This window comes from Penicillium hispanicum, assembly GCF_028827665.1.
Source record: "Penicillium hispanicum strain IBT 35686 chromosome Unknown utg000003l_segment0_segment0, whole genome shotgun sequence".
NCBI lineage: Eukaryota > Fungi > Ascomycota > Eurotiomycetes > Eurotiales > Aspergillaceae > Penicillium > Penicillium hispanicum.
In genome coordinates, this window is record NW_026623195.1 from 2,102,108 (window position 1) to 2,118,037 (window position 15,930).

Here is a 15,930-nt window from a genome sequence, read left to right on the forward strand (position 1 = left end):
CTTCGACACTCATTTTCCCGGCTACCTTCGCCGCCGAGCTGGATCTCGCGGTTCCCCTCGCCGGCAATGCCTCTGCGCGCCAAGGTGACCAACCCTGCCTTCCGGGCAACTGCTACGGTATGGAAGCCTGTCAATGCAGACCAGCTTTAACATGGTCGCTGACTTTCGCTAGATGTCGACCTCGACAGAAATACCCAAAGAGCTCCCCGGCGACGAACCCGACGACGTTCTATTCAATTCTATCTACGGCCTTCGCAGTATTGAACTCAACCGGCCTAAGAAGCTCAACTCCCTCAATGGATCGATGGCGCGCAAGATTTTCCCCCGCTTGAAGGTCTGTCTGGCCGAATATAATACGATACATCAATAGAGACGTGCTAACCAGGGGCCTGTGCAAATAGGAATGGGAGAAGTCTCATCTCGCAAACATTATCCTCATCTCCGGAGCAGGTTCTAAAGCGCTTTGCGCCGGAGGTGATGTGGCCGCTCTGGCACTACAGAACGAGCAGGGATTGGAGGGACAACGCGCATCAACGGACTTCTTCGGACTCGAATATCGTCTTGACCACACGATCGCCACATACTCAAAGCCTGTTATTTCTTTCATGGACGGAATCACCATGGGCGGCGGTGTTGGCCTCAGCATGCATGCTCCATTCCGAATTGCAACCGAGCGGACCGTCTTTGCCATGCCCGAGACTACCATCGGCTTCTTCCCTGACGTGGGTGGCTCGTTCTTCCTCCCGCGACTGGACGGCGAGACTGGCACTTATCTGGCTCTCACATCGGAGCGGCTGAACGGCGTGCAGGCTCTGTACTCGGGCATTGCCACCCACTACCTCCACTCGAGTGTTCTGAGCAATGTCACCCAGCGTCTGTCGGAGCTGGTCTTCCCCGATCACGTTGGTCTTGGCGAGCGGCTCGATATTGTGAACAAGACCATGGCTGAGTTTTCGCTTGGTCTGCCCTCTCTCCACGAGGAGCCTATTTTGCTGGCTGGTGGACTGCGCTCTGCTATCGACCGCTGCTTTAAGTTCAACACGATCGAGGAGATCTTCCAGGCGCTGGAGAGCGAGACTGAGCAGAAGGAGTGGGCACAGAAGACTCTGGAGACGCTGTCGATTCGCTCTCCAACATCACTCAAGGTGACTTTGAGACAACTTCGCCTTGGTAAGAAATGGGGCATTTCGGAGACCTTCCAGCGTGAGCACGAGATTGCGGCCAACTTCATGCGGCATCCTGATTTCGTGGAGGGCGTGAAAGCCCGCCTGATGTCGAAGCCCGCACGCCAAGCCCAGTGGCAGCCAGCGACCTTGCAGGAGGTTTCGCAGGAAGCCGTCGATACTTTCTTCACCATCCCCGAGGGCGAGAGCCGCCTGCCGCTTCTGAGCCAGGGTGACTACAACAACTACCCGCACGCTCGATTCGCCCTCCCCGCCGAGGTTGAGATTGAGAAGTTCGTCCGAGCCAACCGACGCGGATATAGCGAGACCATTGCCCACTTCATCCAAGAATATGGACGGGCAGAGGGTGTGCGTGAGAAGGTCACAGAAGTGTTGAACCGGCGGGCGCAGAACACTCACGAGGGCTTGAAGTGGGTATAAAACGGAGGCTGGCAATGCTCTACAGCGTGTAATTTTCTTGTTCTCTTTAATTGTTCCGATGGCGTGTGCTTCGCGCGCCATTCGTGTGTATTAGAATCTACCCGGGCTTTGGATATGAATCACATTTGCATGCCTTGCATAAATCGAGCGTTGGATAAGATGGAGACGATGCTCTGACTTCTTTGACTCTTCTTTAATCCCATAGTGATCAGTGAACTCCAACGCGTTGGGGAAGTATACCGCACCCAAGTGATATGAGTCGCGCTTCTAAGGTCCTCGAATACTCGGTCAGCCCACCCGCTACACATCGCTTCCGTCAGTTTGCCCCCACAACGTTGACTCCGACGTCTGCATCGCGCATCTATGAAATTCAACTTCCTCCCAGTGTCTAAAACACTTACCAGGGTACAGTGAGAAGCATATTGTCTCGATGGATGTCAATTATTGGCCCGTAGAGGCCGGTCGGATCTCGCAAAGCGACGCCGGCATCTCTGACCCGTTGTTGCCTACCACCTCGGAGGCTTCACCAACACCCAATGACCCAATAGAGGGAGCTCGAGCCGTGTTGATTCGGCTGTACGTATCACACGCTCTGTCCGCGTGGAACTCGCGCATGTTCGAGTTCGGCGCTGTCTTGTTCCTGGCCTCTATCTTCCCCGGGACTTTGCTCTACGCATCCATATACGCTCTCGTTCGAGCCTTGTCGGCCGTCGCCTTGTCCTCCTGGCTCGGTGCGCAAGTGGATAAGTTGGACCGATTAGTGGCTTTGAGACATTCGATTGGTGAGTGCTTCGCGACGACATGGAAGGGCTCTGTGGCAGTCCTTCTAGGGCCCACTAACATTTCTCCAGTCTGGCAAAGAGTACCCGTTGCAGCGTCTTGCTTATGCTTCATCACTCTGCTGTTTTCGGCTTCTTGGAGTACCACGTTGACCCTATTTGTGATCGTGGGATTCTTAGCATGCTTGGAGAAACTGGCGGCTACTGCCAACACGGTGGCGGTAGAACGAGACTGGGTATGACAAGAATCCCCCCCCTTCCTCTGTCAGAATCTATACCATTGTAGATTGGACTACTAATTCGGGACATCCGATTGGCGCAGGCTATTGTCATCTCAGACAGTACCAATGTGCCCCGACAAGGTAAGAACACATGGATTGAATACATGGGACTCGAGATTTCTGACTTGGGTGGAAAACGCAGATTTAAATGCATCGATGAGACGTATTGATCTCTTTTGCAAGCTAGTAGCGCCTGTGTTTATTTCCCTGGTGGACAGCTTCTCCACGCCGATTGCCATTTGGACGGTCTTGGGCCTGAACAGTGCTTCGGTTGTGATCGAGTATGTGGCCATTGCCCAGGTGTGTGACCTTCTCTTAAACTCATTCTCAAGATATGGAATTAATTAATTGACCTCTGATTATTTCCTAGGTTTATCGAGCTGTCCCAGCCTTGAAAAAGGCGTCGGCCCCTCATCACCATGCTTTCGATGGCGAGACTCCGCATTCCCAGCACCGGTCTCAAAGAATCACGAACTACATGCGCGAACACCTCGCTCCCTGGAAAGAATATGCAGCTAACCGAGTCTTTTTGGCCTCGTTTGCCTTGAGCATGCTCTACCTTACCGTCCTTTCCTTCGCAGCGACCATGGTCACCTATCTGCTACATAGCGGGTTCAATTCTTTGGAAGTCAGCTGCATGCGTATCGGTTCTGTGGCCGCTGAAATCTCAGGTACCTGGGCAGCGCCCCTGATCATGAACCGGATTGGGCCCATTCGGTCGGGTCTATGGTTCTTGAACTGGCAGTTTTGCTGCTTGACTGGGGCGACCGTCGCGTTCCTGCTCTGGGACGCCAACTCCCGTTTAGCTGCGGGCAGTTTGATTGTTGGAGTTGCCTTGAGCCGGGTTGGACTTTGGGGCTTCGACCTGTCGGTCCAGTTCCTCGTGCAGGAGGTGAGTGGTTCTCTAGTCTGGAAGGCGTAATCGTGAGGCTAATAAAAACGACCGTTAGAATGTCGACGAGCATGCCCGAGCACGATTCTCCGCGACTGAGATGGCGCTGCAAAACATCTTCGAGATGCTCTCGTTTGCGTCTACCATCGTGTGGTCTCAACCGGAACAGTTCCAGTATCCGGTGATGGTCAGCTCTGGGGCAGTTGCAGTGGCCGCGGCATGTTTCGCGGCCTACGTGCGCAAGGAACGGGGCCATCTATTGCACCGGTCGCGATGTCTGGGGGGTGATAAAGTGATATATCGGCAGGTCGAGTCGAGCGCGTAAGGGGGAATGGCGAGTTTGTAGTATAGTTGCCTGGAATACCAGCCACAGCCACAGCTTAAGGTACATTGGCATTGTTGGATCGTCACCACGTGGAGTCTGAGCGTCGTGCATATCATACTTAATTTTCTATTCCCTTGTAGATCCGATCAGACCTTTCTCCATCGTCTGGATTTTCCCCTCCACGATGGGCGATGCTCTCGCACCGCGACCGGCGTCCACGCGTAAGCCGAGCTCGCCATCGACTCCACGATCTCGCAACCACCCAAGACCGCTCATTGCGGGGAAATCGGTCACGCCAGTCCTTCGTTCTTCGCGACACCTCCGGGCCACCGTGAAACTATGCTTCTGGCCCTGTCCATCCCGGGACCCTTTGTTCCATCATGGAGGTACCTAGATCGCGACCCCGACACCTGGCCGCTCCTCGCGCATCCCGACTAACGCAGGCGCTCGGCTTACAGGTGCCCAAAGCCCGGGGAGCAGGGAGGTCAGGCCCACGCCGCCGGACGGGCTGCTTGACATGCAGGGCCCGCAAAGTGCGCTGCGACGAGACGAAGCCTAGCTGCGCGAACTGCGACCGTCTGCGACTGCGATGCTCCTACAAACCGCCCATCGCCATTGGCGAGTCGTGGGCTTCCTCGTCTCGCCAATCCAGTTCCTCGACCGTTGCCGCACATGCAATGCCTCAGCATACTCCGTCACCGGCCATGGACCCCACGTTGACTGCAGCTGCAGCTGCAGCGGCGGATGTATCCCAGCGTGAGCCCGACCCGACCTTCTTCAACACCGTCCTGCGCTCCGATGAGCATCACCATGCCATCCCGGCGTCAGCAACGCCAATCCGACGCTTGCCTCCTGATGCAGAGCCATACCCGCCAGAGCTGGGAGGACCGTTCGATATGCTGGGATTTATGGGTGGCATTACATCAGAGTTGGAACAGAAACATCTCGACTTGACCAGTGGACTTGCGGTGTTTACCACCAGCCCAACCCCACAATCTCTGCCCGGGGGTCTTGCTACAAGTAATGCGCGGGAGGGGCAGTTGACTGGCGAGAGCCGCTCGACTCTAAGCCCGGATGCCTCATCTTCGCTCGTAGATGGAGTTTCGATTGGCAGTGTCTCGGATGCAGCGACTACCAGGGGCAGCTGGTCCGATCCTGGAAGTACTTCATACGAGGAGCAGCTACTCCAACACTTCTTGGTCATTGACCCACCGGCGGGCATCTTCGCACCTGTGGCTATGGAATGGAAATATGTGCGGCCTGGGGTGTTGGCTCAGGCACGAGACTTCAGTCCGCTGCTGAATGCGTTATACTGCTATTCGGATATCCACAAGGCACTGATGGAAGGGAAGCAATGGCGCTGGGCGCCGACATATTATCGGGTGGCAAGCTCGGAGCTCCAAGCATGTCTGCTTGGGGAAGTAGCCGAGTCGACTTTGATCAACGTTTTCGCAGCGGTGTTTTTCTTGATGTTATCTGAAGTAAGCATTCCCCAGATTCTGCATATCGAGCGTGATTTACTCACCTGCAATCGGCAGCTCTACTCTTCTCCCGAATTGTCTGCTCTAGGCACGTCTTATATCCGGTCAGCGTATCTTTTGTTACAGCGGTTTCATGACCGTACTCAATCGTGGACGGGGCTTGGATATTTGTTGGTGTCCTGGGTCTCGCTGCTCGATGTCAAATCGCTCATCGCAGGCCGTGACGGAGATCCACTGATTGAACTCGGTAATATTTCTGATCGAGGATCGACAACTAAGCCATCCGAAGCTTCTGGCCCTCGGCCATCCCGAGCAGTAGCCTCGGCCGAGGAGCAAAAGGAGGAAGACAGCCACGAAGACCCGTTACGGAGCCCCAGCTACCTCGTCTACGAAGCCATTGTCGGCCCAGCATTCCGCTTCTTTGTGCAAGCCCAGCAGGTCGTGCGGCGCATCGTCCGCATTGATCTCCACCACCGCAGCCGCGGGACCCTCAGCGACGAATTCGAGGTCCTCCAGATCGCCCACAAAGTCGGTGCGGATCTAGAAACCCTCTGGCACCGCCGGCCATCTGTCATCGACGTCTACGGACAGCCGGACGCCTTGACCGACACGCTCTGCGGGCCAGTCGCCCTCGAAATATGCCGCACTTTCCGACAGTACGTCGCCAACTTCCTCGCCAATTTTATTTACTTGCACCGTGTCGCATTCGCCATCTACCCACGCACCGACCGCGTCAACGGCGCTGTCGATCAGATCCTCCAACTAGCCACGGTCGAGTCTGCGGGCGCCGGTGAAAACCACCTTCCCGTGAGTTTCCTGTGGCCTCTCTTCATTGCCGGCTTGGAGGGCTCTCCCGAGCAGCGGCAGTGGATCATCCAGGAGATGCAGCGTATGGCAGCTGCCCACGGCAACAAGGCTACGGCCTCCACTTCTCGTCATCCGTCGGCCGACAGGGTTCTTCTATTGCTAGAGGAAATGACTCGACGGCAGGATGCATCACGCACATGGGCGGACTCGCGCTGTGTACGCCAAGAGATCTTCTCAGACTTCTTCATCATGATATGATGTGACCTGTATATCTGCACTATTACTACCGGGCTTTGTTATGATACACCCCGTTCTTTGCCAGGCCAGTCCCTCTCCCTTTCCGTCAATGTATTCTGGATAGTAAATCCGAAGCGTGAAGCCCGCGGTGTTCCAGCAACACGAATCTACATGCCCAAATATCGAAGACGTCCAAAGACTCAAAAAGGAAATCCATTTATTACTGGATAAAATCAGTCGAACTGTAGAAACACCATCTTCCTGGAAACGCACTTATCTAGACCAGGAACAATCATAGGTATCATGCAACGCTCCCTGGCCAAGATGCAAAAATGAAACTAATCCAGTAGTGCACATAGTCAAACGACGTAGGAAAGGAAAGGACGAACTCACAGACTCAATCGCAGGGCAGTTGAAGAGGTGGAGATGGCGCCAATCACGGAGGATGCGTTGTAAACGATATCCGAAGGGGTTTGGCTATCTATAAATTCCAGTCTGCGCTATCAAGTCTTTGGCCCCAAGATCTCATTGGACAATCTCCAATCCAGGCAGTGCAAATAGAACAGGTGGGGCCATCGTAAAGGACCACGGCAAAGATAGAAAAGCGAGTCTTATTGTCACTCACACCAGTGACATAGAACTCTGGTAGGCGTACCTAGGTCCTGTCAGTCTTGATCGTTGGATTTCTGGGGCTGTACTAAATCTGGTAAACCGAGGAGGTGGCCATTCGAGGAAATTCCATCTCTACTTTCAATCACATCTGCAAGAAAAGGCCATTGGGGGTTGGTCATTTGACGAGAAGACTAGATTGAGGTCAAAGAAAAGCATATCTCGACCCTGACTTGGGATTGGCCTCAACGGGCTGGCACAAAGTCAGGGGATAGGGTAGTTCAAATGATACAAGCCAAACGGCAAGCACGAATGCATTGCACCTTCATGTTATTCCTCGCCACAAAAGCCTTGGAAGACGAGACAGCTCATACAAGGGTCATCCACGAACGAGTTAGAAAAGAGCCTCCAGAACAGCAAAAGGAACCAAAGCCTCTCCCGCGAACTGATATTCCACATTCCAATTTCAAGCATAAAAAAGCACAGGAAGCAAGAGAAAAACTGCCAGGCCAGTAGTGTGGCCCAGACCGGACCAGAAACAGGGACGATGAACACGCTCGTCAACGCCAGACACCTTCCAGATTTCCAACCCGGATCGTAATTCAACATACACAGAGAGTGGGGGAATAGTGAAGGAATGATCGAGAGATCCAGATCCAGGGAGTTTTGTTTTTGTGAGCATCCACCAACGCCGTGGTGACAGACCGGCTGTCCATCGCACCAAAACCAATTTTCATCGAGCCGGAAAACATCGCGTCTCAAAAGTCCGTTGCCGTTCATGTTTACACGTTGATCAGGTCGTCAAAGGTATCGTCTGCCGAAAAGGCATAGGGGGGTTCCGAGACCAGCGTTGCCTCCGAGTCCCGCCGCAGCTGCTGTTCAAAGGCTTCGGCGGCGGCGACCGTGGCCGGTTCCAATTGCATCGGATCGTCGAATCCAAAGGAAAGAGCAGTCGACGCCGGAGCTGGACCGCCCGGCGGAGTCGGAGTCGGGATCTCCTTCGCGGGCGAGGCGGGCAGGTTCTCCACGATGTCCATCGGTGGGTCTGCGGGGGCGGGCGGCGGGCCATCGGTGTCGGTGATCTTCTTCACCATCTGCGCCAGATGGAGCTTGATGGGCTCGTCGCCGCACTGGGCGTGTTTCAGGACTTCGTTTTTGAGGCTCAGGATCTCCGAGCGCAGACGGGCGATCTCGCCCACCAGCCGCTCTTTCTTCTCGGACTGCTCCTTGTAGCGAAACTCGAGCTGCTGGGTATGCTCCTTCTTCTTCTGTCGGCACTTGCTCGCGGCCAGTCGGTTACGTTCGAGGAACTTGGCCCGCTTGGCCCGCTCCTGGTGTGGGAGTTCGTCCAGGTCGGGGCTCAGGCTGGCCGCGGCAGTCTGGCATTCGCGCGCCCGGCGGCGGGTGCTGGCACTGTCGAGGTCCAGGCTGGAGGATTCACGGGTGTGCTGGTCTGCATAGGGAGGCGGGGTGGGTTGGCCATTCCGGACTTGGGCGTTCTTGAGATCTCGTTCGAGCGCCGAGTCGGCGAAGGCTGCCGCATCGGCTTTGGCATCCCAGCCGCCAGTCCCCATGGTGGGTGAGACAGGGCTAAGGCCCCAAAGCTGCTCGTCGTCGGGAATCGGCAGCCCCAGGAACTCGCCCGAGAAGGCGTTGGATGCCGTAAAGGGAGATAGACTAACGGGGTTCAGCGGGTCGGTGACAGGCAACCCAGCAGGCAAAGGTGGATTCACGTTGCCAGTCGACATAGCAGGGCAAGGCTGGGTTGTGCGAGATGGAGAGCGGGCAGGCGTGGACTGCAATGCCGGTCGTTCGCTCTTGCTTTGGGGTGGTTGTTCGTTCTTGCTCGCTGTGGCCTGGGCGAGAGCGTGGGCGAGCACCAGAGCGAGAAGCCAGGTACAATCGCGCATGCAGGATGTCGATTCACCACTTCCAATCAGAAGCAGCGCGAGTCTCGGGCGTCAAGACCAGCAGGAATGGCATTCCCAGCGGTTCTCGCTTGGGTCGGAAGGCGAGAGCCACGGTAAGTTCCGGCCGGTGCCTGAAGAAGCGTAGGTCCAGGTGCGGTCGACCAGTTGGAGCCACGGTTGGACAAGACTTGCTGCGGTCCAGCAGATCCGGGCGAATACGCGTTCAGCACAGCGCCGGACAAGTCTGGGTGTGTGTGTGGGACAGAGCCAGGATGGGAGGCAGTGAGACCCGATGGGCGATGGCAGATGGCAGAATAGACACACGGCAGGTGCCATGGTCCACTCCTGCAGCCCACACGCTCGCAACGGTCAACAGCCAACAGGGCCTTGACATCACGAAGAAGCAGAGTCGAGCAACGGGATGTCAAGCCGTCCAGTCACGTTGCGCCGATGGGGGCGATTCGAGAAAATCAGGGTTTGGGTGGAGACGCGGAAGTATACAGTGCTAATTCTGATTGAGTAGAGCCCGGCGCTGCTAGACTACAAGTTGGTAGGGATAGCTTCACCCCAGCTTTCCCGCGTTCCTCATCAATCCTCCCCTTCCAACCTCCCATCTCATCCGCCTCGTTGCCTACTCCCGCTTCGCCGTGTGCGAAGACCCTCTCATCCACTCCCGCAATTGGCGGCTCACGCTGCGCCAGTTCTCGAGTAACAGTCCCGCCACGCGTTGCTCTTCGATCTCGCGTTCCACCTGTTGCTGTGCGGGGCTGTCGCGATCCTGCTGTCCACCCCCAGTCCCGAGCAAGAGCGGCCCAAAGACCCGCGCCAGTCCATCGGCATTCACCATGCCCGCCACCGGTCGGACCGAACTCCCGGCTGTCTGGTCCTCGTGTGGTGGACGCGCCGCGTCCTGCAGCAATCCGGTCAGGAGCCCGAAGACCGCGCAGATCAGCCCACACTGCATTTCGCTGGTTAGCGCCACAATCGCCAGCGTGAGAAGCCGAGTTCGAGCCGAGTCCGCTGGTGCTGCGCGATAGATGGCCGCCAGAGTCTGGTACAGATGGTCGGAGCCGAGAATCCCGGCAGGCAATCCTGCCAACAGTGTCTTGAGCACCCAGCCTGCGCTGAGTACGGGCGCTTTGCCGGGGTCCGAGTTGGCCTCCCAGTGCGGCATGGCAATCACCCGCATGGTCATGGCAATCTTGGACTCGTCCTTCTCGGCAGTCAGGACCTGCTCCGCGAAATGGTCGTACAGCTGGCTCGCCGCCTTGACATCGCCGGGCTCGACGAAAAGCTCAGCAGATGAGGAAGCTGCAGGAACCCAGGTCAGTCCATAAAGCTGTGACGTAGAGACAAGAGCCACGAACCAAACTTCCGCAAATACATCACGGTCGCCACAATGCACGCGGGCAGTTGCAACGGGGCTGGTGCCAGGTCTGTCGGTAGCAAGAGAAAGCTCTGGCCTCCGAGTCGAGCCAAAGTCTCAACGCTCCGGCCTCGTAGGGCACACATAGGACCGGGACGGCGGGAGAGACTCGCAAATGTCTTGGTGCGTCGCAACTTGGAGATTGGCGTATGGGACGCTTCCCCAAGAGTAAGGTTCGACTGTACTGGGCGAACTCGACCGATCAGACGATGTCGCCGTCGAGACGCGCTGCCATCCTCGCCGGAGAGCGGTCTGTCATCCGCTACAAATTTTAGGTCAGCACTGATGTGCAGCGAAAGATCAGACGTGCTTACATCTAGCCGTAACGGAATCATCTACGGGGATCGACATCTGGAGGTTCAGCTGAGCCGCGAGCATGTTGAATGCCATGGTTGCCTTCGACGGGTCCAACCAACTCATTCGGCCACCACGACTTGCGTGACTGCTACTGGAGCTGCTCCTGCTGTTTCGAAGCAAGAACGAAACTTGCCGAGAGCTGCTGTGGGATTTGGAGGCGGGTTGCTGCTCACTCTCGGCCTGAGTAGGTGCCGCCGAAGCCTCGGATTGTCCCTGGATCCGATCTTCGCTGTACTTGGAAGACGAAGCTTGCTGGCGCCGGTTTTCTGTGCCCTTCCCATCCGAAAAGGGATCTGATGCCTCTAGCAAATGGGCCGTGTCCTGGGAAAGATTTATCAGGTTGGGCCAAAGCCACTCTTCCTGTGCTTCGGCTATCGGCATCTGGATGCTTTGGGACGGGTGCCGGCAGACAGTGACGTTGGTGTGGCTCGATTCCTGAGACTGTGCCGTCTGAGTACTGACGCTGCGATTCTGCTCTGGGGCGTCATGGTCAAGGACGACAGGGCTTTGAGAGGTGCTGTCTTTCTTCACAGGGTCTGTCGTCACCTCAGGCTCTTTAGGGTATTGTAGCTCTGGGTGATGGAGGATCTCGGAGACTGAACTCCGGTCCTGAGACTTGTTCAAGCGAAAACGGGCCATGATTCCTTTCAAGCGCTTTGAGCCGTGGTGTGAGCCGTGCTGAGACTGAGAATGATCGCTTCCGCCATTACTTTTGCGGACAGGTGGTTCCATTTCTTCTGGCGCTGGAGCCGGAGCAGGCATTGGAGCTTCATTTTGCAGAAAAACCTCTTGATGCACCGCTTGCACCGCTTGCACCTCGTCCTGCACACTAGCAACGTCAGTCGCACCGTCCAGGTCTGGGTGGAGCTCAGCCTGGGGCTCCTTCGGATCCTCATCTGCCGCAGTGGGCTCTGGGTGTTGAGCTAATGGGATGGTAGCGGACGGCGAACGACGAAGACGAGGCCATGTGCGGCGACTCCGAGACCGGGCAGACCTGTCAGCAGGCTTGGACGAGCGAAAAAGAGCTAGAAGAGATGGCATCGTCGCAGTGTCATCACTATCGCGAGTTTGGTGTCTTGTCCAGCCAGAGGCATTGTGAGTAAAATCAAAAACGGGGACGAAGCCTTGGGGGCAGGGCACCCTCGACCCTGGCGGCAGGCGCACACAAGGAAAGCGCATTCTACTCGCTGCTTCCAGGCCAGTCGACTAGTCAACCCCGGGACTTCCTTCCTGCAGTGGAAGATGGAATGTGACACTCGAAGGCAAAGCCATCAAACGGAGAAGCACGCGGCGAGATGGAAGGTGTACGACGAATCGTCAAGGAAATCTATTTCTGCCCATTCCAACGCCCACGCTCGATCTGCAGCGTGGTAAATAGGGCGATGGGGACCATTCTTTAGAGACCAACGTATTACCTTTGTACATTCATCGTAAGCCCAGAATTCGAAGCACAGAATCAAAAAGGGAAAAGGCCCGGAAACATGGCCAAAGATGGCCTATCGCCAAAAGTTGATTCCAAGGGCGTCTTCCTTATTTGGGAGACACGAACAGAAAAGAGTCAAAACGCCGGTATCATGCAAGAGTAAAGAAATATGTATAAGCGTGGCAGTGGGCCCGCTTCAAGCCGGACTCGATCATACTTCGTCAGTTTCTCCCTCGAGGAGGATGTAGTGGAGAATGTCGCTCAGCGTGATGACACCCTTGAGCTTAAAATGCTCATCCACCACCACTAAGCGGTGGACGCGGGACTTGCGGATGGTGTCAAAGATAGTGTCGAGCCCGTCATTCGGCGAACAGGTGTAAATACCCGGGAATTCCTGCGACGGATCATGAGTGAGGGATTCGAATGGGGTTGCTCATGTTCACATACCGGCGAGCGCTTCTTTAACACTTCTCCCACGGAGAGGCCCAAATCATCGTAGACGCCTCCTCGGATCAGTGCAATGACATCCACGGATTCGAATACGTTGTATACAACACCTATAGGCGAGAGATTTAGCGTCAACTCCGACACTCCGACGAGGGACCCCGAAAGTCCACAGGCGGCTGCATACCCTCCGAGTTCAAGATCGGCACGCTAGATATGCTGCGCTCGACCAGGATGTGAATCACGTCGATGACGGGAGTGTCCATCGACGCCGTTGCAATGTTGTCGTAGGTGCCCACCAGGAGTTCCCCCAGTGGGCGGCGCAGCATCTGCGTATCGTTCAGATTGACGGCCACAAACTTCAAGATCCGGTACTGAGTAATGACGCTGAGGACATGAGATCGATCGGTCTGGCTGTCATTTGTCACGAGAGGGATACGGCGCGCGCGGGACTCGAGCATGCGTCGACAGGCTTCGTAGAGAGGTCGTTCCGGGTCGATCGAAATGGTCTCGGGCGGCGCGACCCCCAATGCCTTTTCCACCTCTACGGACATACGGATCCCAGTCAGCAATGAGCTTCCCCCAAGTTCAGACGCTTCGAGCTGGAAGGGTGGAGAAGCGCGCACCACGTAGGCTATCAAGTCGGAATTGATCGATCTGATCCAGGGCGGCGGGATTCTGGAAATAATACTGGATGACATTGATGTAGTCGGAGGTGGTCAGGAGGCCGGCAAACTTGGAGGCTTTAGAGTCCCACAACGGGGCTGAAACGATGCCTGTACATCCCGATGTTTCCCTTGTCAGCCGATGATTCTGCGGTTGGAGGGGCCGGGGGGTGACGGCGGATGGAAGGAGACGAGAGGTCTAGGAGGGCGCCACATGCCATTCTGAATGAGAATATTCAAGCTTTCCTTGACGGAGAGCGAGGTGTCGAAGATGATGAGGCGGAAGCTCAGGGGCAGGACGTCGTAGCTGTTGCGGACCTTCAGGAAGTTGCGAATGGCACGCTGTTTGACGCTGGGTTAGTCAAGATCTGGATGTGCGCCGGTCACCCGCCACGAGCTAGGGGGGGAGGGGGAGGTTTGGCCGGGGCCTCTTCTCGTGCCGCCCATCTCGTTCGCATGTCTGCATCGGATCTTTAAAAGTAAAAGACCCAAGGAGGAGGGGGGGGGGGGCAGAGCAGATCTCCCCGAAGTCCAAAGGGCTCGAGAACTCGCGAGACCCAATGCGGGGCCCGGAAGTCAATTGAAAAACACGCGCACACACTCACCAGGCCCTGTCGCTCTTCCCGATCGATTGGTCTCTCGGACTGGGAGGTCATTGGAGGGCGAAGGTACGAGGATGGCTGCACGAAAGGCGCGTGACCGAGGGAGGTGAAGGTGAGGTCAGGCCGAGCGTCTTCCGCCTTCGTCATGGCGGAGTGGGGTGGAGGAGCGGGCGGCATATATATGAGAGGCGATGTTGGTCGTAGTATAGGGAGTGGTGGGAGTGGCCTCTATACAACTAGATAGACGCAGTCGGAGTCGACGTGAGCGCTGGATTTCCCTTCTTGCTCTATAGAAGAACTCGCAGTCGTCATGTCCACCTCACAGCCAAATCCCCACCGAATCGCCTTGGTGCCCGATTTCCGAGGCAGACATCCAGTCCCACTCGGACGAACTATGTAAATAGGAAACTTCGTATGTACATGTACGCACTTCGAGAAACATCCAGAACTCGAGTCCTACACGTCCAATGCCTTCCCTTCTCGACACAGCTTCTTGGTCCGTCGCACGTAAACCACAACGTCCCCAAAGTGCTCCAAGTCCGGCCCAAACTCGAACAGATCGTATTCTTCCATCATCGCGCGCACTCGCGGCGAGCACGGATCCGTCCTATTCCCCATCAGCCGCCCAGCAAAGATATCACGCAGGAGAAACACGCTCGCACTCACATCGAAGTCTCTCCTTCTTTGTCATAGTCCTCGAAGCCAACACGCTCCCAGATCACCACGGCCGGTCGAGCAATATCCGCCACAATCTCCTTGCTCGGCACATTCGAGGCAACAGACATGACGATGGAAGTATCGTCCATCTCCAACCATGCCTGCGGATCCTCGAGAACCGTCATTCCACACTCCCCCAGAATGGCCAGGTCGACGTCTTCATACGCTGGGTCCTGCACGTAACAGGGCGTCTCTCGTCCGTTCTTCTCATTCACCCACTCACGCATCGTGAGCACCAACGAATGCTGAAATGCTGACCGGCCCGCCCGATCCTCCCGCAGCCACGAGATATTACCCAGCGAGACCGCCACGATCTTGTTGATCTCCAGACCCGCCGCCGCCGACGCCAGGATGTGTTTCAGCTGCGTGGGCATCGCGCTTGCTTCCCACATCTGACGATGCACGCGAAAGTCCTCCTCGACTTCGGCCCGCTCGGGAACGGGCTTTACCTCGATCGGCTCCTTCGTATCGGGCTTGCGGATGAGCGTCCGGTGTGAGATCTCCAGCGCGCAGAGATTTGGGCGTTCCTCGTCGAAACCACGCCACCACAGCCGGTGCTTGAGATGTGAGCGGGCTTCGTACATGACCGCCGGCTCGAGACTGTCGGCCTGTCAGTTTGGACCTAGGCGGCGGCGCCCCCGTCATCAATGCCATCCTTGCGGTCCGCGCTTACAATAAATACTCGGTTCTCTGGTCGTTCTCATCGATGCGCGGCTTGACCTCACCGGTGCGCATGTCAAACTCAACCGTCGCGCCATCCACGGCCTGCAGAAAGATCTTCTCGCCGCGCGCTGGCGACCGCTGAATCTGCTCGAGGGCTGAGCGAAGATTCGCCTTGGTGAAAAAAGGCACCCCGGACGCGTAGAGCCCATCGATCCGGGCTTGTGCTTCCTCCATGGACTTGGGCGTGTCCGACGGCGGCCCGCCCGTCCAGCGAGAGCGACAGTAATAGTAAGAGAGAACCATGGTCACTGGAATCAAAAATGCCACGAGAGGAAGGGCGGAGGCCGAAAGGGCGAGTATAGGTGATCACTGCTGTCTGTTTATCACGCGCGCTTTATAGCTAGCGGGGCTGCTGCTGAACAGCACATTAAGCGCTCCAGGCCTCCAGCATTGGTGCCACGAAGACCCCCTGCACGGCTGCGCAGGCGGCGCAGTCTGCGTCTTTGCCTCGACGGGCCATTACATTCGATCATTCGCGGCGCGGCCGCACGGCGCAGGAGAGAATAAAACTTTGGTATTAGACCTATCAACCCAACGATCCGGCCCCAACGCCACAGTCATGGAACGCGCTAAATGCAAGGTATCATCACCGCGCTGCAGGGGAAAACAACCCCGCCCCTGTCCGAACCGGCGCATAAAAAACAAAGA

General features: G+C 56.4%; 7 protein-coding genes across 7 annotated transcripts; 3 read left to right on the forward strand and 4 right to left on the reverse strand.

The window, feature by feature from the left end:
• Positions 1-66: 66 nt before the first annotated feature.
• N7459_003208 (mitochondrial 37S ribosomal protein mS47) lies at positions 67-1,604 on the forward strand (the record flags this gene model as incomplete). Its single annotated transcript, XM_056942392.1, has 3 exons — positions 67-117; positions 173-334; positions 402-1,604. The coding sequence occupies 3 exons, from the start codon at positions 67-69 to the stop codon at positions 1,602-1,604; spliced, it is 1,416 nt and encodes a 471-aa protein (XP_056802275.1).
• Positions 1,605-2,034: 430 nt separating this feature from the next.
• N7459_003209 (putative iron-regulated transporter) lies at positions 2,035-3,881 on the forward strand (the record flags this gene model as incomplete). The annotated part of the gene is made up of 6 exons (XM_056942393.1): positions 2,035-2,386; positions 2,456-2,619; positions 2,706-2,745; positions 2,807-2,964; positions 3,035-3,556; positions 3,615-3,881. 6 exons carry the CDS (start codon positions 2,035-2,037, stop codon positions 3,879-3,881), a joined length of 1,503 nt encoding a protein of 500 aa, XP_056802276.1.
• Positions 3,882-4,261: 380 nt separating this feature from the next.
• N7459_003210 (Zn(II)2Cys6 transcription factor) lies at positions 4,262-6,427 on the forward strand (the record flags this gene model as incomplete). The annotated part of the gene is made up of 2 exons (XM_056942394.1): positions 4,262-4,267; positions 4,325-6,427. 2 exons carry the CDS (start codon positions 4,262-4,264, stop codon positions 6,425-6,427), a joined length of 2,109 nt encoding a protein of 702 aa, XP_056802277.1.
• A 1,370-nt stretch (positions 6,428-7,797) lies between these two features.
• On the reverse strand, positions 7,798-8,925 carry atfB (bZIP transcription factor atfB; the record flags this gene model as incomplete). The annotated part of the gene is made up of 1 exon (XM_056942395.1): positions 7,798-8,925. The coding sequence occupies one exon, from the start codon at positions 8,923-8,925 to the stop codon at positions 7,798-7,800; it is 1,128 nt and encodes a 375-aa protein (XP_056802278.1).
• Positions 8,926-9,556: 631 nt separating this feature from the next.
• Positions 9,557-11,749, reverse strand: N7459_003212 (uncharacterized protein; the record flags this gene model as incomplete). The annotated part of the gene is made up of 3 exons (XM_056942396.1): positions 9,557-10,236; positions 10,293-10,613; positions 10,666-11,749. The coding sequence occupies 3 exons, from the start codon at positions 11,747-11,749 to the stop codon at positions 9,557-9,559; spliced, it is 2,085 nt and encodes a 694-aa protein (XP_056802279.1).
• Positions 11,750-12,348: 599 nt separating this feature from the next.
• snf4 (AMP-activated serine/threonine-protein kinase regulatory subunit SNF4) lies at positions 12,349-14,019 on the reverse strand (the record flags this gene model as incomplete). The annotated part of the gene is made up of 6 exons (XM_056942397.1): positions 12,349-12,525; positions 12,579-12,688; positions 12,763-13,119; positions 13,202-13,371; positions 13,416-13,582; positions 13,846-14,019. Coding segments are annotated over 6 exons (1,155 nt in total), but the record flags the coding sequence as incomplete, so codon positions are not given.
• Positions 14,020-14,298: 279 nt separating this feature from the next.
• On the reverse strand, positions 14,299-15,525 carry N7459_003214 (uncharacterized protein; the record flags this gene model as incomplete). The annotated part of the gene is made up of 3 exons (XM_056942398.1): positions 14,299-14,449; positions 14,509-15,159; positions 15,233-15,525. The coding sequence occupies 3 exons, from the start codon at positions 15,523-15,525 to the stop codon at positions 14,299-14,301; spliced, it is 1,095 nt and encodes a 364-aa protein (XP_056802281.1).
• Positions 15,526-15,930: the final 405 nt, after the last annotated feature.